This window comes from Aquila chrysaetos, chromosome 8, assembly GCF_900496995.4.
Source record: "Aquila chrysaetos chrysaetos chromosome 8, bAquChr1.4, whole genome shotgun sequence".
Taxonomy (NCBI): domain Eukaryota; kingdom Metazoa; phylum Chordata; class Aves; order Accipitriformes; family Accipitridae; genus Aquila; species Aquila chrysaetos.
In genome coordinates this window covers 3,905,056-3,928,236 of record NC_044011.1, presented here as the reverse complement: position 1 = coordinate 3,928,236, position 23,181 = coordinate 3,905,056, and the positions used below count along the sequence as shown (strand labels likewise).

At 41.7% G+C, this 23,181-nt stretch overlaps 1 protein-coding gene across 2 annotated transcripts in view; it reads left to right on the top strand.

Annotated features, from left to right (window-relative positions):
- Nucleotides 1-1,372: 1,372 nt before the first annotated feature.
- Nucleotides 1,373-23,181, top strand: part of MAP3K3 (mitogen-activated protein kinase kinase kinase 3) — a 40,741-nt gene continuing 18,932 nt past the window's right edge. For both annotated transcript variants that reach the window (XM_030021506.2, XM_030021505.2), the window contains exons 1-7: nucleotides 1,373-1,675; nucleotides 8,437-8,558; nucleotides 8,925-9,014; nucleotides 12,107-12,147; nucleotides 15,797-15,896; nucleotides 17,220-17,333; nucleotides 20,805-20,925. In XM_030021506.2, coding sequence (XP_029877366.1) covers nucleotides 1,672-1,675; nucleotides 8,437-8,558; nucleotides 8,925-9,014; nucleotides 12,107-12,147; nucleotides 15,797-15,896; nucleotides 17,220-17,333; nucleotides 20,805-20,925 — 592 coding nt within the window. In that variant the 5' untranslated portion in view covers nucleotides 1,373-1,671. The remainder of the gene's footprint in view (nucleotides 1,676-8,436; nucleotides 8,559-8,924; nucleotides 9,015-12,106; nucleotides 12,148-15,796; nucleotides 15,897-17,219; nucleotides 17,334-20,804; nucleotides 20,926-23,181) is intronic.

Sequence of the window (23,181 nt, the reverse complement as noted above, 5' to 3'; positions counted from 1 at the left end):
GTATGATTTGATTTAATCTCACTTTATGAACTTTGAGTAGAATTCCTGGGTTAGATTGGACGATCACAGTAGCCCTTCTTTGCCCTAAAAGCTGTGAAAATCTGTTGTGTAGTATGTTTGGTTTGTTTTAGGGCTTTTCCCCCTCAAAGGTGTTTGTATTTAGTGACACTGGTGAGCTTTTTAGCATGAATGTATTCTGCTTATGGTCTCTGTGTTCAAGTTGGCTTGACGGAACTGCTAAATCTTAAAAAATTGTCATCAGGTGTCTTAGTGAGTGAACTTTCTCATTCAGATAAACTCGTAAATGAAAGGGGAGGAGATGCTGAACTTGAAATACATTAGGCTAGAGTTCACTTCTGCAGGATAGATCCAGAACTTTACTTTCACGTTGGGTAACTTTAACAGATAGAATATGTGATTACAGCGCTTAGAAACATTGTGATTGTGGAGAAAATGAAATAGTGTGTTTGAAGGCTTAAAAAAGGGAAAGAGTTTACTCTGTTACTTTGACGTTTGTCACTTACTGCAGCCCATGGGGAACTGCGGGGGACCTGTGATGGCCTGGGGACATAAGTCCCGGTTTGATAGTAACAGTATCTTTTATTAAAACAGCAACTAGAAGGTAACATCTCTTGCCACAAATGGCCTGAGTGATGCCATGAGTAATTGTCTCTCACTTTTCTTTGGAAGCCAAAAGAATCCTGCTTTTTCAGCGTCTTTTGGACTTTTTAACACTCTTGAACTGGTTTTGGTTGGGGTTTTTTTTCCCTCTTAAAAAGGTGCTTTTAAAGCAACAATTAAACTCATTGCTAAGCTCTACTCACCAGGAGAGCAAACCAACAGGGTCAACGTGCACAGGACGCGTTCCCTCCACCAGGACGCTTTGATGTCCACCCAAAACCTGGATGTGGAGTCTGCGAGAGGCGGATGCTGGGGACCAGGTAGGGAAGGACGAGGAGGTGGGAGAGTGTCCTGGTGCGGGGTCGGGTCGTGGATGGGGTGAGGCTGGATCCTGGCTGCTCGCAGCAGGGGACGTGCTTTTTGCAGCCGCGGCCGGGCTCTAGGACCCCGCCGCGCGCCCCGGCTCTAGAACCCGGCCGATGGGGCGGGGCCGCGGAGCCGTCCGTCATCCTGATTGGCAGCTCTCTCTGGGTGGGGCCTGGGCTGCCTCCGCCTAGTGGCGGGGGGGGGCGGGGCTAGCCCGCGAGCGGAACGGGCCCCCGCGATGGGCAAGCCGGCGCGGCTGGCGGGCGGGGCGGGCGGGCACGGCCGATCGCACGCCCATTGGCGAGCGGCGCCGTCGGGTGGGTGGCTCGGCGGCGCGGATTGGCGGGCGGCGGCGGGTCGGCCCCCTGTGATTGGCAGGCGGCGGCAGCGGGTGCGCGGCGGCCGCCGAGCGGTTTGTTTTGCTCGCGGCCCGGGCGCCCTGTGGCGGCGGCGGCGGGGACCGACCGGGACCGCCCGTCGTCCGTCCTCCCCCCCCCCCCCCCCCCGCCGCCGCGGCGGGATCCGGAGCGCGGCCGCCGGAAGGAGGCGGCGGCGGCGGCGGCGCGGGCCTGGGAATGTGGCGGCGGCTGTGAGCCCTCCCCCTCGGCCCGGCCGCCATGGAGCTGCGGCGGTGACAGCCCCGTAACAGCGGCCGGCCGCCGGGGCGGGGCCCGCCGCCGAGAGATGGGTGAGAGGGAGGGGCGGGGAGGGGGGGAGAGAGCGGCTCCCTGCCTCGGCGGGGCCCGGGGCTGGCCTCACGGGCCTGCGGCGGAGGGGGCGGGCCGCGGCGGGGGCTCCCCGCCGCACCGGGGGGGGGGGGGGGGGGGGCAGCGGGCCCCTGGGCCGCCCCGCGGCGCGGCGGGGCCTTCGGCGGGCGGTGAGCGGGGGGGGCCGCAGCCTGAGGGAGCTGAACTGCAAACCGGTGCCTTGGCCGGGGCCCCTCGGGGCTGGGGAGGCCGGGGGGGGGTGTCGGCCCGCGGCCTCGGCGGTGCGGCCGCCGCCGCCGTCCCTCGGGCCGGCTGGGTGTGCGGCCACCGGAGGGTCGGTGCTGGACGGGGCCGGCTGCCCGGCGTGACTTCGCTCACCCCGGGGTGGTGACATGGGTCAATAGCTGGGCCATCGGCTGAGCGGAAAGCGCCTGCTGTGGGCAACCGGGTTATTTCAAAGGATTTCTTTTAAATCTTGGAATAAACGTGTTGTACTAGAAAGCGCGGGGAGCCCCGGGGCAGTTCGGTAGCGCTGCCTGCCCCAGCCACACACAGACACGCACGCACCCGACCTCAGACTTTTACTAAAATTGGCCAGACAGAGTAACGGAGGATCAGTAGGTCAGGCTTCGGGGTTGAGGGAGTTTTTGCAGCCTCTAAGAATCGGGTTGTCTGGTTTTGAGATGGGAATTTATGTGCTTTAACTTAAAGGGGAAAATTTTTACTGTGGTATTAATTGTAGCTTGGGAGTCTACCAAAATAGCTTTTTCTCTATGCAGCTTCCATTGAATTCTCGTTTGCCATACTTAACCCAGACAGTAACACATTAAAAACAAGCAAAGGAGTTTGAGGGACTGGTTTTCAACAGTAAAAGCTTGCTATCAGAAGTTGCCATAACTGAATTTGAATGATTAATTCTTTTGGACTGTGTGTCCTGTATAAAGAACTGCTTATGGGTTTGGGGTTTTCTTGTGTTACCTAGCTCCCTTTTGAGTTTAAAGAGGGGTCTCGTGCTAGAATTAAAAAATTAATTTCTCTAAACCAGAACTTACTCATTTGCATATTGGCAATGGAATTACTACTGCTTTCGTAAGTGCAGGGTTGCATTGCTTTGTGGACTACTACTTTAATGTTTCTTCCCTACAACTCAAGTTTAGTTTTCTAAGACTGTCCTTCATTATTTAGTCTATATGCATAATTAGTTCTTATATTTATACTGTAAATTCATAAAGCATTGCAAATGTTGCTCAAAGCAAAAGTAAAGCAACTTCATTTCCTTTGTACTCTGCTTTGATTTTGTAAATATGACAAATACATGCAGATCTATCAGTAGACTTCTCTTTGTAAAAAGAGAGGCATAGTATTATTCGGTCTGTATCTTCTCTAAAGGAACCAGCCAGATGGTATATAAGCTTAAAATAGTTGAGAAGGAAGAAGTTGGATTTCCACAGAAGTGTTTTCCAAGGGCGATTGGACACCTGCTTGTAAACATGTGAGTGCAAAAGTACAATTTCGTGGACCACTCCACCGTAGCATTGTACACTTGTGCTGGAGTAATCACGGTACAGCCGCAAGCAGATTGCTCATGATGGGAAAGATCTTACCTAAATTCATTAGGCTGTTGTGATCAAATCATCTAAAGGATGCTGGGTAACAGGCTAGATCGTACTCTACTTTTCTTCCATCTTGTTTTTCGTAAACTAATCTGAAAGATACGTGGGGTGTTAACAGTAAGAGCTTGGTATCACCGTTTCTCGTAACTCCTTTGGTGCAGCTGAAGTTCACTGAGGATGACTCTCTGGCCCTTTACAGAAGGGGCTATGACTGAGGGTTATTTCCTTACAGAGAGCTCCTTGGCAGCGTTTAAAATAGAGATACTTGCTTCTAATACTGAGAAATATGTATATATCTGGGAAACAGAGGGGAGAGCGGTGTTTGGGCTGGATGGTGTGTGGCAGGCCTAGACGAAATGCGCGCTGCAGGCCCGGCTGCAGTTGAGTCTTTCCCTCGATCTGCTCTTTTTTCCTGCCTGTGTCACTTCCTTCCCTTGGCTCACACACGCACCCATAGCAGAGCTCTGAGCTCCCGGCTTTAGCGGCAGTGACACCCCCGGTGTTCTGTGGGGGAGGGGAGCAGGACTGAGCCTACAGGTTAGGACCAGCTTAAATCCCAGCCTTTTTATTTAATTTGTGGGTAAGAAGAGGTACCCCAAATATATACCACATGAGTCAGGTTCGTAGAGAAACCCTGATTTTTCTTTTAAGTCTACAATCCAGGTCACTTGCAATTTCCTAAAAATTACGCAGAACAGCATTTTTTTTATCACTAAGACTGTCGCAGAATACCCAGTGTTTCATTTGATGGCATGTTGTGAAGGACTCAAAATTAAACTTTTTCAAAACCCTTTTTCAGAACTTTAACATAAACTCAGTTTGCCTGCCTTACTTGTGAAATTTACTCATTGCCCTGGGATCTGCTGATCATTTGCACGAGCAATCAGTTTTGCTGTTGTAGTGGTAGATAACAAACACACGCTTATTTGTTCACTTTTTTCTTTTTTAAACAAATGCGGCATCATGCCTTCTATTATCATGCTATATAAAATAGCATCCTGGTTTATAGGGGTTTACAGACTTCCTGTTTTTACCAATGTGCAGATGCTTTTACTCTGTTTGAACTTTGTGATTTTTTTCAAAACCGTTTCCATTTCTGCCACAGCAAATACACTGACTTGCTCAGACCTGTGTAATAAACCACATATTAGTTGAAGTAAATGCTTTATGCAGAGGAATAGCTTTCTCTGTGAGTAGCAGTTCCCTTTTATCGATGTTATAAAAATCCTTGAGTGTAGTTTTTAAAACATGAAAAGCATTTCCTGGACAACATCTTTCCCGTACAAAGCAGAACTGTGTTTCCCAGACCTACTGGAGACCTAGCAAAACAGGGTCTCTCAGTGCGCTTCAAAATTGCTTAGTTTTCATTTGTAATAACTTTTGCATTGTGTGATTAATGTGATGCTGCTGCACGTGCTTCTTCAAAGTCAATCTATGGAAATCCTCTATTTTGATGGAAATAAAGAAGTATTCATGCTTCTCAACGTTAAATCCATCACAATGCTATCCTAACTGGAAACATTTTTTCCCTACGCAAACTCGGATCAATGTGTGATGTTTATTTTGTTTTCAAAAGATAAATACTCCATCGTTTCCTACCTCACCAACATAGGGATGAATTACAGAATGTATGTTTTGGAATTAGGGAGCCAATAGCTCAGTGTAAGGCTGTTAAAACATGTATAATCACGCCAGATTCAAATTCACCTGAAGTTGTTCCATCAGTCTTTGATAGTACATTAAGTGTTCCTTTTTGCATGGATGTAAGTAAGGTTTCAGCATTAGCACTTGTCTACAGAGGAAACTGAGTTTACAGTGAGTGAGATACAGGCCTTGCAGTGCACTAACTGGGGTTTAGATGCCTGCCAGATGCTGCTCTTAAGAGTTTAATGTCTTAGCATATTGTAAATTGACAAGTTGCCTTAGCTAATAAACAAATTCACTATGTAGCTGAGCTACAGTCTTTATTAAGAGATACTTAATTGGTTAGATGCCTGTCCTCTTTGCCCACTTCCTCATACAAATGAGATGCTGTAAAGCAGCTGACTTTATACACAGCCTGGGCTTTGGGATTAAACACCTGTAGCTGATGGTTGCATTGTAATTGTTGATCCTTCTTTTCAAGGGATGTGTCATACTGTTTAGATGGGAATTCTTATTTGTAAACATATTCTTTGATTGACTTGATTTCTTGTCATGAGTGCTTAGTTATAAACTGCTTTCATAGCTGTTTTGCCTCTTGCCCAAAGGAACTCTGCCAAGACAAGCTCTTCTTCATCCTCCTGGTATCTGGCCAAACCCAAACTGCACTGTAGTGGAAAACTTGTATCCCAGCTCTTCACAGCATGTTTTGGGTGGTAGGCACTCTAGGGGTGTGCCAGTCCATAATTTCTGATATTTTGTTGTGCAAAGTTATAGTCTTTGTCTGCCAGGTGACTCAAAGGCTATGCTTAATATCAAACAAGATTAAAGAATAAGAGTAAATTGGAGACATTCCAGTAAGGTAAAAGGTTAAATGTTCAAATGTAAAGTTGGAAACAATTTGGGGGTGGGGGAAGTTGTGCTGTTAGCTACCTGGAACTTTAATTTTATTCACAACTGTTTTTTTCACATTTTCTTCCCACGAGGGGTTACTTAGTGCCGAGATGGATCCTAGCAATTATTTCCTTTGGCTGATGTGCTTTTCAAAAAAGCAACCTCTTGCTTTGGTTGTGTTACTTATACCCCTTGCTTCTTTTGCATGCAGTTGGAATTTCAAGGAGTACTCTCCCTTCTCCACTACCACAATGTGGTTATTGTCTCATTTGGCTTGTCTTGGACAGCAGAGATTTGGTGGGTTTTGATTTTGGTTTTTTAAAGTAACTTTATTTTCTCTGTTCTGCTTTCCTTTTTTAAGAGTTTTACTCTAATTAACACCTTCTGCAAATGCTTTGGGACATTTCTTTCCATTCCCCCCTGTCGCCTGGCCTAGGCTTGATGTTTCTGTTTTTCTGGTAGTACATAGTGAAGACCATACTGGAAGTACTTCTGCTCTAGAGTTTAGTAGTCAGAAAGCTAAAACAGACCTTCTGGGGCAGAAACTATTGGTTGTACCGTTAGTGTGACTGTTGTCCTGACAGGGACTTTTTTAGATGTTGCCCCCTTACAAACAGGTATATTTTTCCCCCTTTTTACTTGTAAATTTTGGTAGTGTTCACTCCCTGCATGCTTTAGAAGCTGTATGTGTCCTACAGCTGTCATCTTTTAAGCATTGCGAAAATCTAGTTTGTTATTCAGACATTGATTAATTACGAACCCAGTCTTCTGCATAAAACATAAGCTTCATTGAGAGACACTCATGAACAAATGCATAACATGAAATTGAAGAAACAAATAGTCGCAATGAGTCCCCTTTACAGAGAAATACAGATGCAAGACAGTCCGTCATTTAATGTACAGCAACTGTTCCCAGGACAACACTTCCAAATGGTAAGCCATTACCTATCCAAACCAGTCTCATAAGTCAGAAACAAATGTGTAGCTATGCTGGATTTTTAAAATCAAGTTTTAGTTACTCACAGATCAGCCTCAAAAATGCTCATTTTGATTTAAGCATGTCAAACTGATATGTTTAAGGACTTTGGGAAGAGAGGAGGACTCTAGCATATCAAGCACTGCGCACCTGACACTGTCATACAAGTAGCGATGAGATAACCTTATCTATGGATTTACTGGTTCACATTGCTTCCAAAAGTTCCAGCTGTCAAAAAAAAAAAAAAAAAAAAAAATTTGCATCCAAACTGGTCGTCAAATCAAACCAGACTCATTTAGAAGATTCCTCTTCTGGGCATGTTCACAGCTGATCTAATCTCTGGTTCAAATTTCATGCCTAATTTCTGCCTCAATATCAGGAAGGATTTAACTGGACATATTATTTGCCAAGGAAACAACACTTTATCCCTAAAAACTCTGGAGTCTGGATATGTGAGACAGCAGCCCAGCAATACAGTAGGCATGAGTGTGCCAATAGCAGATCCTCTGAGTGACAGCATCTGATGCTGCTTTGTTACGTTGGTGGCACAGTGCCTAGGAGCAAAGCAGCTAGCACAGTCCCATTTTGAACCAAACCTCACGTGTCATCTTCTTCTACCATTTGCAGTATCGAGGAATTTAGGATTGTTATGCTTGCAAAAGCAAAGGATTCTTTTCAGTAGCTTTTAGACACCTTATTTTATGGTAGCATCCATCACAGCCCAGCTACTATGCATTTCTGTCCTTTTTTGTCTTCGTTTTTCTCTAGGCTTCATACAAAATTCTGCTAAATATCGCTTCTTTCCGCAAAACTAACAAGCAATGGAAGAACACTTTAAATTGATTACATCAAGAATCTTAGCTTCAGAAAGTAATTTTCAGTCAGTAGTATGTATAAGAAGTATTTCAATGTGTGCTTTTTCTTTTCCTGCATTTGCAAGAAGCCTTGAATTGAACCTGCTGCATTATACTCTGCCAGCAGACAGTGTTCTTAATGCTGTGCGATTTGAATCTGTTCGGTAGATCTTGAAGCCTCATAAAATGGTTTGAACTTTGTTCCATCAGCTTGTTTTGGGGAAAGAGAGGAATGTGTTGGGGAAATCAGTGCCTTTGAATTCAGAGATACTCTGAGATGACTCTTTGTCCAGATTTTCATTTTTCTTTCTACTGGCTGTGGTTTGTTCTGCTAGCAAGCAAGAATTCTAAGTTAACAGGATATAAAATTGGAAAGAACAGATTCTTACTGGGTTTTCCTTGGCAGAAACACATTAGTTTGGCCTTTCTAAATGACCTATGATGATCTAGCAAATCTGTCCCAAGTTGTGCTGTTTGTTGTGAAGCAATTTGAACAGAACCAGGGGCTGGGGATATTTATTCTGAACCTTACTGTGGCCAAATCATTCTGTAACATTGGACAATGACTTAAAATTTATCTGTCTGTTTACTACTTCATGATAGTAGGTTGAGTTTGGGCTTTTTATGACTAAAAGAAATTACAGTGTATTTGCAAAGATCCTAAAAAGAATTGTCTTTCTATGAGCCAGCAAAAAACAAGTACAGAAGTGTTACAGTTGAAATTCACCCAGGAAACTTACTACTAAAATTCTTGTGCATTGCAGATGAACAAGAGGCCTTGAAATCCATCATGAAGGACCTGGTAGCACTCCAGATGAGCCGACGTCACAGACTGACTGGATATGATACCATGAAGAATAAAGACACTGCTCACTCCAACAAACAGGTAATAGGCCATTCAGTGAGTACTTGAAATCGTTACCTGGAGGCGGAAGAGGCAGAGTAGGTTGACAGTGGGTCTGCTGCCTCTGTTCTGTCTTGTGCTTCTGACTGCTGAAGCATCACAGATGGATTAGCTCCCCGTTCTTGCTTAGACTGTGTTGCCAACATGGTAGCTTTTTTATTTACTTACCTTTATGGACTAGGGAGGATACAGTTTTGATAATTTGCAACATTTTAGTATTCTGCCTTCCTCCCACATGTGTTTTTGATGGGGTTTGGTGTGTAGATTAGCTAAAAAGTTTACCAAGTGGTTTTCTGGTTTCTTGGTCGTGTTGCCTTTTTTTTTTAAATGACTTTATTATTTTTAAAGAAAAAACACAATGCCAGCAGTCCACCCCTCTTGGGCAGCCCTGCAATAACAAACCAGTGTGCCTCTGCAGTGGAAGAAAAAAAAATTCCGGTAAGAAAACTGGCTTCCTATTCAATATTAGCAATTATAAATTAGGAGCATGTTTTAAAGTTGTGTGCAGTGACCTTTATAGAATTCATTTAAGCAGGTGTTGGAGGCCAGGAAAGCTTTTCTTTACTGACTTTGTCATAGTGTAGCGGTATGATGCACTTTTCACTGTAGTGGAAATAATACTTAAATTCAAAGCAGGGAACTAAGAAGCATAATGATGAAAAGGAAACGAGTATTTCCATTTCTGATGCAAAAGGAGGCCACCTCAGTTTAAAGCTGCATAAAGCAGTCTGTCGGATAATGAACTAATGCTGGTCTCACCTTCACATGATTCAGACTGCATATGAATACAGAGTGAAGATCCTGATAAAAGGTAGTCAAATTGAAGTTGATCCAAGAACAGTGAAGGGGATTGTCTGAAAGGACTGGCTTTAGTGAAACTGTAATAAACCTCGCTTCAGTGAAAAAGGAAACAGCTATTTGCAGGTGTCTGAATAGAGGTAACGTCCTTAGCGGGGAGGATTGTCTGGAGTTACCCAGTCTTATGTCACATGAAGATGGGAATGAAACTAACCCTCATTTGGGTATGGGGATGTGAAGTCCATTTTTCCAACAGAAATACTTTTCCCAAGGTAATAAAGTGGCAGGGTCAATACTTTAAAGTCTCTCTAGGTTCGTTCAGTATTGCTAGAGACTGTTTTTCATAGAGAAAACTACTGCATTGACTTCCTAGTAGAGAGAAAGGACAGAATTATATTGCTCTGTCAGTATATGCTGCATGTCATTTTAATGAAATACTTCAATGCAAAAGCAACAATTTCAGTGAAGAATTGTTTGTCCATTACTGTCTTAAAAAATTAAATCAAGTTGCTAGCAGTTAAACTAACATTAACAGAACAAGTTGCCTATATCAGTAAAATAACTCTTTCTGGTTATATTCCTATTACAGGCTTAAGCTTTTTGCAGCAGGCTTTAAAGTTCATGCCTGTCTCTTCCTTATGCTTTGTCTGCTCATAATCTACTTGTTCAGCTGGGATCTGGGATTTCCTCGAATGTGCTGACAAATCCGTAGATGGAGTAGTACGAAATCCTTTCCAAATCACTTTGAAACGTAAATTCAGGGATGTCTTAAACCAAAATCTGTAATCATTATTTATGATACTGCATCACAGAACTGGAATGCTAAAGTACTAAACTTGGATTTGATTTCTTACTCATCTCTTAGGACAGTTTATGCAAGTTGCTTTAAAAAGTGGTTTATATAGGTGATAGGTTTGCTGCTTTCAAAGGAAACCCACAAGATGTTTAACTCCTTTAGGTTCTCTCTGAAATCTAAACACCAAGATCACTTTGAATACCTTTTCTTACATCTTTGAAAAATAGGCACAAATGGCCAGTGTTTGATCCTTTTGGAAGAGTCATCAGGAGGAGCCAAATTTCCCTCCCCCCGCCTTCCCTTTGTTACAAATTACAGGTTTGAAAGCATGCAATGGAGTTGAGAAAGATTCTGTAGTTTGCTTAGGTACCAGCAAGTTTAAGAAGGGTTTCCACAGAGCCCTGAAGATCTTTGTGTTGTCCAATTTTAACTAACAAGAGCTTTGTCACTTAGCTGTTTCATGACCTAAAACACATCTTGAGGTCAGAAATTTAATCTGAAAAATTAAGTTCATCCAAACAGTCCTATTTGGTTCCCTTAGACAGGGCTATTTATAATAGTATAGCATAAAGAAAAAATCCAGAGCCTTCCTTCCCTGAAAATCCTAATGTAAAAGAATCATTTCTCCATCCATTATGTCTAAGAAACAACTCTTTCATCAGTAGTTGGCTGGTGGACATCTTTTAAAGTTTATTATTCCTGTTTATGCTGTTTGTTGCATTTTTCCTTTACTGTTCAATTAAAATGAGCTCTCTAGAATTTGCTTCATTTTGGTTTTTTTCTAGAGTAAGTTCTTTCTCTTCCCACATCTGAGAAAATGCCTTTGGTAAAGTTACATGTAAATTACTGACCTGCAGATGATCATTGCTCTGATTGGGAAGCTCATTTGTCATGACCAATTCTGTACCTGCAGTATTGCTGCAGGAATACTGTGTACTCGCAGTGATTGCATGGGTCCCTTTGAACTGCATTCTTGACCACTAGGCCTGCCAGATACTTCCTCTAGCTAAAGAGCATTTCCTGGCCACGTTTTTTTGAAGTTCCTAGATGTATGATTGCCTATTGTCTAAGGCTTTCACAGATGGCTTAATCTATTCCAATCACATAAATTGTGCAGCAGAAATTATGGAGTCTTATCAGAGCAGATTTTTCCCTTTTATTTTTATCTTTGTGACCTAAATTGGGATTTGAACTTTGATCTCCAGAGTTGAAAGTTCAGCATGTTGACTCTTCCATGCCACATAACATCTTCTGAGTTTACAGTGAAATGCACAGGTTGCGTGGTCAGTGCTTTCAACCATCTGCCAGATATGGATGATGATCCCTTTGCACTTTAAAAGATGACACATAGTTAACTGCTTTGTAATTTCATAGTTTGAGTTTCAAGGGCTGCATTTTTGCAAAAGTGGAGATTTAGTCTGTGTCTTAAGAATAAAGAATGTAGCATGTTCCCTGTATCTCTCTCTTTTTTGCCATAGAAGAAAACATGCTTGCTTTGAGAATGCACAAAGAAAATTAGCTTCAGTTCAGATGAATATGCAGTTGGACTCAGTTTCAGATTTCTGCCCTGCATTGTTAAAGATGGATTAATTTTCCTTAAACTATATTTCAGTGTCCTCTGTTTAAGTGACAGTTAATAAAAATTACAACTTAGTTTTTACCCCTTTCCTTATCTTTCTCCTTCAGCAACTTCTCCATTCCTCATGGTGCTGTGTTCACATCAGCCACTTGTTGTCCACAGGCTGCTTCAGCTTCCATGGAGAAAGTTACCAGACTTCTTGTATTCTGGTTAGCCTTTTGAGCAGTTGATGCCTGCTGCAATCACAAATTGACCTGCTTGGTGTTTGGGCCTTAAAATCATTATATGATCCATTTGTGTGCTTTTATGTATGCTGGACTTGCATTGTGAACTAACCTTTTGTTCTTTCTTCCACAGAATGATGTAAGGATAAAGTTTGAACATAACGGCGAAAGACGGTAAGTCTGTCTTCACTACTTTGATTCTTTGCTTGGTAGAATACTTTAGTCATTAGTAAATTAGTTTAAATATTTTGTTGGCTTCACTTTCCTTGTTCCTGAATGAAAAACACACAGTAAAGGCAACAGCAAACAGGTCATACACAACTTGGTTATTTTTAAAAATCAGTGTGGCTTATAACACTTTGCTTTATTTTCGTAGTATCTATTTGTAAGTGAATTGCAGTAATATTAAAAAAGCTGCCAGCCTGAAATAAATTCAGCCTGATAGTCTTATTTCAGATATGTTCCCTATTTGTTTCATTTAACTGAAACCAAATGAAACTGATCAAATTAGTGTCATTCTTTTCTAGTTTCTCACTTCCTGATGACCTATCACTATCACTGTCCTGCTGTGACTGAGCAACAGATACAGCAAGGGAAGATTTTTTTTTTTCATTGGTCTAAAAGTTTCCTTGTCATTTCCTTTGATATTTAGTTTAAGATGCTTTCTTTTACAAAAAACAGAATTAGCTGAGTTAGCATTTTCAGTGTTTACAGTATTGTTTCTAATGGATAAAATTGCCTAGACGTTTCAAAGTAGGTTTTAAAGCCCCTTACCTGCCATCAAGCAGGCATTCTTTGCTCATAAAGCAGATGGCAGAGGATAATTTGTAAAGTCTTCCTCAAAAATTGAACTGTTTCATTCACCAAAGTACTACGTGGTGAATTCTGTCACTAAAAAAACCTGACTTTTGAGCCTCGAGGAGAAAATTTAAAAGTAATCATAGCTGGTATCTACCGCTGCCTTTGTCAGCCAGATCTTCTCAGCGCTCTACTGTGTCGCAGCCATTATGTGGACTACAACAGAGCCACTGTGCGACATGTCACAATTTCTTGTGATACCATGTTAGGACAAGGTAACTCGGAAGCAAAATCTTGTCACCACAGTCCTATCATCTTGCATGTCTTCTGCCTGAGTGCATTTAAGATGGCACAGAGCTCAGAGGAGAAGAAAGCTTTTTTTTTTTTTCTGAAGTAACCTTAAAATGAAAAGGTTGATTGTGTGTTAGTCTAATTATGCAGTTACGCTTGCCTGAATTCCCCATTCCCAAAGTGGTATGCAGTTACAGACAGCAAGCTTGCACCGAGAATGTGTGTGTGTGTGTGCTTGGTTTCAGAGGAGCTGCCAGATCTAACCACAAATATTTAAGGTGGTCAGGCAGGAATGGGCTCCTTAAGCCCTGCAGTCCATGATTTTGTGTTAGAAGAGTGCACAGTTTTTAAACTAATAGAATTTGTGGCACCTGAGAACAGCTCTGCTTTTTAATGCATTGAGTGTAGAATGGAAGCCTTTATAAGGGACTTCGGCTCAACTGAGAGCTAAATTATGTTTGTATGGTGCCAGAGTACTGTAATTTCATGGATGGGTTTCTTAGTAATATGTAGAAAATGTTATTGTGGGCTGCTTTTTAACAAGGACAATTATTTCTAAATAGCTGAACGTTGTAGGTCTGGTAGCAAGATGAACCCTTCCTGGGAAGGGGCTAAAGAAGCCAACTAGCGCTAGAGCTATTTAAAACAAAAGCTGCATATCGTGAAAGGATACTGAGTGCTGGTGAAGCAGCCTGGATGGACATTTTGGAAACTAAGCCCTCTATCCAAAGCACGGGTTCAGCACAAACTCGTGTGAGTTTCCCCAGAGGTGATTCAGGGTTTCACTGAGCTCAGAGAGTTACCCCTGTAAGCAAGATAGGTCTTGATTTTCTGTGGTCCATTCAGGTCTTCCAATTTCTGCCTGATGGCAGAATTGTTAAGTGGTGCTAATAATCAAGCTTTTTGCGGCAGTATTTCAGCTATGCCAATGCAGAGTTGTTTCAAATTGCAGTGGCTGGGTAAGCAGCTATCAAAGTGGTCTAATAGCTTGCAGAAGGATGGTGGCTGTCAGCTGTGTCCCAGAGCTGTTTGTTTAACTTGCTGGTACTGGAGACGCAGTGTGGTCTCGTGGCCCGTGGAAGCAGATGGCGAGAAGTCTGGTTGCAGGAGCCTGAAGGCAGGAACAACCAACCATCTGGGCCTTGTGCAGCAGAAAGATGAAAAGTGGGTTTCTGAGCAGTAGATGTCCTTGGTTTGCTAGAATAGTGGTTTGTAAACTATAGTTCACATTTGAACCCTCCAGTTCTTGACCCAAGATATTTTACTCCCTGATTTTTCTCAAGAGGGTGAAAATAGTCCTTTTCCACACCTATCAAGGTAGCGACTTTCTGAGTACTTGGCAACTTCCTACAGAAGAACATTCCAGCAAAATAAACAGTTTTAGGTGCTTTGCTGGAACTTCATATGACTACTTTGCCTAAAACATTAGAGTTTCTATTTCAAGGTAGGCTAAACAGTAATAAAACCGAACAAAAGTATACTGTCATTTTCCGAAAAGCATGCATGTGCCACGGGATTCTGCAGGGTTCCCCTAGGATGGCCATGCCTGTTGCCATTTTGGATTTCTTGAGGCCGTTTGTGTATGTGAGTCTGAAACTCCTCCCATTCAACTGGCAAGGAGATGGCTGAGTGCTAGAACTGGGGGTTTAGTGTGTCACAAGGTCTGGGCTCAGGGAAAGTGATCAGAATAATTTACATCTGTGCATATTTTGTGTGTCAGTCAGTGAAGGTGCCCAGAGATGCATTAGATATGAAAAATACTTGTGAGGGAGGAAGCATGAGAGTGTGAGACTGATCTGTCTTATATGAATATTCTGTCTTAGATATCTGCTTTACGTGAATATTCTGAATTATTGCAAGTCAGCTCTGCCACTGCCATTGCAGCTGAAGACTATTTAAGTTTTGATCTTTTTGGCCTCTGTAATTAAAAAAAAAAGCAAATTTTTTAAATAAAGCAAGCAGCAAGTGACAAACGGTTACACAGTTACAGTTAGATTTGACTTCAACTCTTGAGAAAAAGCCCCTGCTGCGTTGCAGAGGATTTGAAGGATAACTGCGGAGACAGTGTAGTGAGTCTGTGATTCAGATGTTTGGAGATGTTTGAGTTGAGCATGCAGAGGGCTAACGTGGAGCTAACGTCACAGACCACCTTTGGGAAAGGGGGTTTTAAGATTCCTTTGTGTCCTCCTGCTGATGCGTTCCCTCAGTTGTTCAGGGCTAACTTTGCTGTGGGAATGTTTGTTGAAACCTTTCAACTGGAACACGTTTTGGAAATTTTTAGGGAGTGAGTTTTGACTTCAGATACTGGAGTACTTAAACCAAATACTTTTTTGTTCTTTGGGCCTTCTGCAGCTTTTAATTCAACTCTCACTGGATGTATTTGTTTGTGTTTTGTGCCTGAGGCAGTATTCTTTAAGCCAAAGTGCATAGGAGATTTGTATCCTGTAATGTGAAAGACATTCATTCAGTAAAGGATACTTTTCTCTCCAGGGACAAAGGCATTCTATTTGAAATATTCATTGAATATTGCATTTTGACAAACCATTTGGAAATGGGCCAGAGATCAAGAATTCCTTGCTAAAATAATTAATATCAATTCAGATTAGAAAGGTTCACTACCTGCTTGAGAATGAAAGGGGAACATTCAAATGTGTTTTTAATGGTTCAGCCATCTCATTTGATTGCATTATCGAGTATATCTCTGAATTCAATCAGTGATACTCTTTCATTCCAGAATTATCCCATTTGTCCGTCCCGTGCGCTATGAAGACGTGCAACAGAAAGTGAAAACAGCCTTTGGCCAGCCACTGGACCTCCACTACATGAACAACGAGGTACAGAGCGTTGTTATCAGTGCTCTCTCTGGACGACACCTTTTCCCATCCTGAATTCTGTACCCTTAAATTTAATTTTCAGTTCTTCCCTCCAATACAAACCATAGTTGAATCACTCTGCTCCAGAGGAAAACATGCTGATACTGACAAAACATCACACTGATGTGTGTATTGTACAAACATCAGCATCTTGCTTCCTTGTACTGGTATTGTTTGGGAGACTCTCTTGGGAAGTAAAAAAAGGTATTTGAAGTATTTCGACTGTTGAAAGCAACTATTGCAGGCCAATATATATATATATATATATATACACACACAGTCTGAGGACTGCAGGCCATCCTAGAGTCATTTCTTCAGCTGCCTGATAGCAGAGTCAGTGTTGTTTGTGTTGTTTGACTGCTGACCAGCAGCAGCCATCCAGGCATTTGTAACACATTTACCTCCTGCTGGCTGCAACACTTTCTGCTTATTGCCCAGCTATTAAGCAAACAAGGGGAGTTAGAGAACAGGGGAGGCTCTTTGGTATGCGATGCTGTAGGGGGGCTGTGGGCACTGTAGTTGGTAAAAGAAAGTGACACGGAGAATAGCATTTGTCTCTGAGGAACTGGATACTCCGTGTTAATAATCTAAAGTATTTTGTTGGCTTTCTCACTCTGGACACCATGGCTTTTCCTTGGATTTTTTTGTTGCGGTGTTGCCCTCCCACTGTTCAGGACTGCATCCCTAATGAGAGATGCAAAACCCCATTCACCAGTACAAGTCGGACAAAAATGAAAGGGGTTCTTCAGTGTTAATAACATTCACGTTTCGAGATGTGAGTGGGCTGTAGAATAGAGGGTGTCTGAGCATAATTTCCTGGGGTCTTACTAGCAAGTTTTAAATTCTTCTTTGATTCCCTCTTTCAGAGTCTTAATCTTCTTCGTATTAGTCTCTATCTGAAACTCAATTTTCACTTGATTGTTAGGTCTGGATTCATTAGTATTCTGAGACAATGTTCTCATCAGGGAGTCAGGGGCCTGTCTCTGACTTGTTCTTTGCAAACAACAAATTCAGGTAGCAATTAATATTTTTGTGGATGGGGCCTTAGAGAAATTTACATAGGGTCAGCCATTTCTCTGATGGCATGGGAGGAAAACCTTATTAAAAAGGACAGTAAGACAGTGCTGTAATGAAGATTTGTGGAATAATTGAGCAGTCAGAATCCTAACTTGTATTCTGATTTTTTTTTTCTTTTTTTAATGTTTGTTTAAATATCTGTTGTGGAAGTACACTTATTTTTTCTGTCTTTTCTAATGATTTTTTTTCCTATTCTTTATTTTGCAGCTATCTATTCCTTTGAAAAATCAAGATGACCTGGATAAAGCAGTAGATCTCTTAGACCGAAGCTCTAATGTGAAAAGCCTTAGAATATTATTGCTGTCTCAGGACAGAAACCATGTAGGTAACAACTTCTGTGACTGCAGCAAAATGAAGGTTTTTACCCTTAAGTCTCTGAAACATGATGGTAGCCTTATCTGAGAGTAACAGGGATTAGTAAAATCATTCTTCACAGACACGAATGCATATGTTTATCCTCTTTGCTTTGGCTTAGCTATAGGTATCTCTTTTTTTTTTTTTTTTTTTTTTTTTTTTTCTCCTGGCTTCAGCAGCTGCTCAGGGACTAAAATATTGCAGCTTTTTAAGCTGTAATATGAGGGCCATTTTATATCAAGTACCCAATGACTGTTTTCAGAAAACACTTAATGAGTTTGGTTTGCAGAGAACTTTTTTTACCTTTGATTAATAGCACAGTGTTGAAAGTGCATGTAATTATCTTGCCTTTAAGAAAGCACAGGTTGTCCTTGAAGACAAGCTATTAGCACTTTTTTCCTGGGTGAGAAGCCTGAGGACAGCTCCCAGTGATTTTTCAGTTCTGTAACCTAATGCATTGAATCCAGCCTTACCCTGTAGAAACTAAGTTGCTTTTAGATAATAATGGTGTATTCACACCTAAGGTGAATTTGCTTGTGTCCTGGTTCACTTTCCTATACCACAGGTGGCTGTGGCAGTGAGCATCAATGTAGTTTGCACTTTTCAGCAGAAAAGATCATAACATGAGAAGCAAGTCTTTAAGTCAAGCTCCCAAAGCTGCCTGTTTTGGACAGTGAATTGAACTGCAAGCTGAAGAGGGCAAAAAGAGTCAGAAGTTTCCCTTATTCCTGATCTGTGACTGGAGAACTTTGCCACTCAACCAATGTCTTTTTTTCAGAATTAAGGTCATACAGCTTTTCAAGCCAGAGACCTTGGTAGCTTAGATATTTTATTTGCAAATTACCAAATTCTCTTGGAGAGTGACAGAAAAAGCTGCTCTGTCTTGAAAGCTCTGTTGGTAGTAGCTTGTCAATCTTGAATGTTCATCGCTATTCAAGTTCTGCACGCTGTGAGCTCAAACTCTTGAAATAATCACACGTGTAATTCTTGGAACTGTCAGGAGAACGTAAATATACTTCTCGCTATTTTTGAATTTGATAATCCATGTTAATAGAAATACAAAGACCTTCAGGAGTGTTAACAGCCCTTTCCCAAATGACTGGATGCCAAAAGCTGGAAAGGTGTAGGAGGGGATGATGCTGTTCCTTGTCCTATGCCCTTTCCCTAAGCATTTGTTACTGGCTCTGAAGACAATACTTGGCAAGAAGGCCTTTGGTCTGACCTAGAGTAGTCAGACTTTGTTCTGTGTTGTCAGGAAACAGTCTGTAAAAGGTGGCCTCAACTTTTGGTATAACACAGTAAAACAATCCTATTTTACAGCCCTCTATTAATTTCAGTGTCTTCAGACTGCAAACCAGATGTTAAATGATGCTATCTAAACTTTACATAAGGCACCTACAATAAACACTTAGTAAATCTCATCCCTACACCAGCCAGTAGCTAGTACTGTGGTGGTGTCCTTTTATTAGCTGTTTTTTCCTCTTTTGCTCAAAGCAGAAACAAACAGCGAAGTCTTCAGTAAGTGCCACTGTTTCCCCCCTCTCCTCCGACTTCCTCTTCAGCTCTGAGTTGCCTGACAGGAGAGCCCTACACGTGATAAAGCAAAAGCCCACAAGTCTGAAGGAGGTTTCTTGGCTGCATGATCTCATCCCACTGAGGGAGCGGGAAGCATTATTTTTCCTGAAGTACAGGATGCAGATTTTGTTTTGGTTGTGCTCTTTTCTTTTTCTGGGGATGGAAAGGTAATGCCATGGCTTTGGCACAAATATGTATATAAAACAAATTAACTTTACGGCAGTAGCTGTGTGACTAGTACTGAAAGCCTGTGTTTGTGACTAGCGTTTATATTAATTTTCTTGTGCCTCTTTGTGGCTCATTTGTGCTTTCTTTTATCAAGCAGCTCACTTCTCTCGTCAGTCCTTTCTTTCTGTTTAGAAACTAACGGGAAGAACTGGTTAAGTTGAACACCTAGAGTACCAAAGCCAGGCTATCCACATAAATGGTGTGACTTCTGCACCCTTTATTCAGCTCCCATGAATCTCTTCATGGCACAGTTTATGTAACTTAAATCAGGCTCCCTCCTTACTCTGTGCAAGGGTAAGTGCTTATTAAATGAGCAACTATTTGATACGATACTTTTTGGATTGTGTGACCTCACACCTTATTTGCCAATCGTATTCAAATAGTTTTCAGAAGTCAGAATTAATTTCCTTGGGGTATCTTTGGTTCTGTTCATCTCAATAAAATAAGTTAACATTAGTTAAATTCTGTAACGCACAAGAGGAAGGGAATATTATATCCTCTTGTAAAACTAGGTACTTTGGGACAAGAAGATTAAAATTGAAAGTGTCCACTAGTATTGAGCACTTGCTTTGACATGCATAGGATCTCATTTGCTTGGGGGATATTGGCAATTCACAGTATTTCAAATGTTCAGACCTTAGTGCACCATCCTCAGATAGCTGGTGTCCTGTTCAGTCCCCTGTTAAGAGCCCATGTTCCCTGTATCACTCATGGAGAGAGCACAGAAGTGTCAGCTGCCTGGAGCTGCAGTCTAAATATTTCCAAGTGAGTACTCTCTGGAGTCTGAAGCGGCCTTGCAGTTTCTCATGGCAGAGCTGTGCATAACTGCTGCACAAGGAGGGCAGCAGTTCCCCTGGCAGCGTCCTACTGCCCTAAACTGCAAAACCACCCTGCAGTTCCTCTTCCTACAAAGCATGCTGGAGTTACCCCTTCTATCTTTCTCAACAAACTGGGGAGAAGTCCTTTGATGTGTCTCCTTTCATTCCTCTTCCTGCTTTGAATGAGATGAAGGCACTGTGGAAAAATGATCTTTAATTAGATTGTGTCTATGTAAGTTCAGGGAAGGATGAATAAAAGCAACACAGCATTCATCTTGGCATCTCCAAACTCTTTGTGCTCTTAAACTCTCTAGGATTTATTTTCACTTAGTCTGAATTGTCAGTTTACTTTTTGAAGATTGTGGGGAGTCATGTTGCTCTCTTAACTGCTTCTGAAAGAGTGCAAGATTCATAATTTATCTTTGCTGGCCAAGGTGGCTGATAGAAAATGTAGGTTCTTCCATGTTCTGGTCTCAGTAACTGATAGAAGCCCCTTCTTGTTGGTTTCATAGGTAGCTGCTAATGGAAGACAAACATTGAGACTTGTAATGCCTGTATTTGATTTGAGGCTGGAGGGTAGCATGGTCTAGTTGTTCGACTCCTGTTTTGCACCATAATTGTAAAGTTTGCTCTTTTGCTGCCTTTATTGTTTGTGTTCTGTGAAGTTAATAAGATTTCAGGCTCTAGAACTGTTTCTCAGCTACTTTCTTGCTACTAAACATAATGATATTTTTAAAACTGTGGCCAGACTGCTTGAGCTCCTCAGTCTCTCTTTTTTTTTTTAATTTATTTTTTGTTATTTTATTTTACCCAACAGACCAGTTCTTCACCCCATTCTGGACTGCCCAAACAAGTCAGGATTAAAACTTCCCAATCTGTGGGGGATGTGAGCACACCCTATCAGCAGCCAGAACCCAGAAGTAGGCATCTGTCTGTCAGTGAGTATTTTTGCCACTTCTGCTTGTCTTTGTTTTGTGAAATGTATCTTCTGGGCCCTAGTGTTTATGGTATAGTGTTTGTGAAAGCCATAAGAAATGGAAAGGTTATTCTAGGATAAGGCAGTTCATTTTCAAAAGCTCTTAATATGTTTACAATAGAATGTTTCAACTACTAAGTTGTTGAACAGCTGAGGAGCTGCTAAAGGGGATGTCCTAAAGCCAGATTCATTGAGGTTAGAAATTTGGAAAGTTTATGTGAGTCCATTAAGCTTTTTATTTAGATTGGCAATTTCAGTTCATGAAACCTAGATTTGATTTATATTTTTTTTTATGTTGGGCTTTGGAATCTGTCCTCGTTCTGGTAACCAAGCATTTTACTAGTAGCACAGGAATTGCCACTGCATATCCAACCAGTGCCCTACATACTGAGCTCCCTAACCTTTCACTCTCTTAATTACCAGATGAGTAGAGCACAAGGCTAATACCATAGGTGACTGGCACAGCTGCACAAAAGATAAGAAAAGATCAGAAAAGTCAGTGATATGTACCTTTGTCTTGTTTCCTTTGTGTTTCTGTTAGCTTAGTGAACTCATGTTTAGTGGAAAGGTCCATGTAAGATTCCTGTAATTTTTTGACTTCTATCTCTGGTACAACTTTGTGTGGTAGATTTGTGTGAGTCATCCCAATTTCTGTGTTACAGCCCCCTGTATAACTATGCAGTACTATTTAAATCTGTGGTCGAAGGATGCTCGAAGCTGTTAACTTTTTTATATAAAAAAACCTAAAACATCTGAAACTGCTTCAAAGACTTATGGGCCCAAAACCAAAAAAGTCTGTGGTTTAGAATCTGGCTCCTTGGTGTGAAACTCAGTGAGCAGTGGAAGAGCAGGAAGAAGGTGAGCAATAACAGGGATCTGCAGAATGAAGGCTAGAGCCTTAGATGGTGGTCTGTGTAAATGACTTTTGCTTTAGAAGTGAGAAGAGCTAAATTTTGCTGGAACAGAAGCAGGGGATGGCTGTGTTTGTTACGAAAGCTATTTTAGGGCTTGTCAGACCTAATGCTTCAGATAACAGGTGCTGCAAATCACGAGGGCAGTACTAGGAGCTCGGAATGTCAGAGTTGTTTTGTTTCCAAGTTCTAAACCAGCTCCCTCTGTGGAAGAGGAGTGCTTCAGTTTCACTAACTGTGTAAACTTGAGCCATAATCATTACAGAATTTTAGATCAGTATTTCCAAGACAATCTTAGTGTCAAATAATAAATCCCATTAAACTAGAACAGACAGTCTCCATGTTGGGGGGGGTCTAAACCAGAGTCAGATCCACGCTGTTCTGACCAAAGGTAATTGGGAGAGTAAGCTCACTAGAGAAGGACTTGAGAACTAGACCAGTAGTTCTTAATACTAGACTTGTCTAGCAAACCTGCTTGTATGCTGTCTAGAGTCTGCTGATCCCCTTTTGTACAGTTTGCTTTTATGAAGTAGCAAACAAACAAAGAAGTGCTGAAAACTTGTGAAGTACGTGACTGAAACTGGGACAAAAAGAGTTTTCCCATCCTTTCTAGTTTGAAGTTAATGTGCATAAAAAGAGCAACATTCCTCGGTCCTGTGAAGAAGGCAGCAGTATCCATGCATGTCTGAATACATTTCTTTTTTCACAGACAAATTCAATGCCAAAAATATTTTATTTTAAAAATATATATCTTTCTCCTTTATTGGCATTCTAAGGTATCCAAATAATGATGCCAAAGCTAACAGACTGTACCGAGTGTCTGTCATGGGTAAACTGTATAGTAATAAGGGGCCCCTTCTGTATCCCAGTTGTACAGACTCTTTCCTCTTATCCCAGCTTATGGATGCTTTCTGATTAGCCTGTCACTCATCAATCAAGAAAGCATTGGTTTTATTTTCTGAACATGTCAAAGTACCAGACTTACATTATTAAGAGGTCCAGAAGAGTTCCAGTTCTGTCAGAGGTCTGATAGTAATTTGGCAATAGCTCAGTCTTGAATCAATTTCTTCTTCCTTCTCTTTTCCTATCTTTGATTTGGAAAAGGAATGTACCCCTGTTTTTTAGCATTTCAGGCACAGAGACTTTCCTATTCATACTGTGTCGTGCAATGAAAGTCGAAAGCAATGTTCACCAAAAGTTGTTTGCACGCAGGAGATGTATCTGTATAGTTCCTGTCTTCTAAAGTGGACAGGCCTCAGGCCTGCTGTCACCAGTTCAGAGGTTTGGAAGTAAAGATAAATTTTATT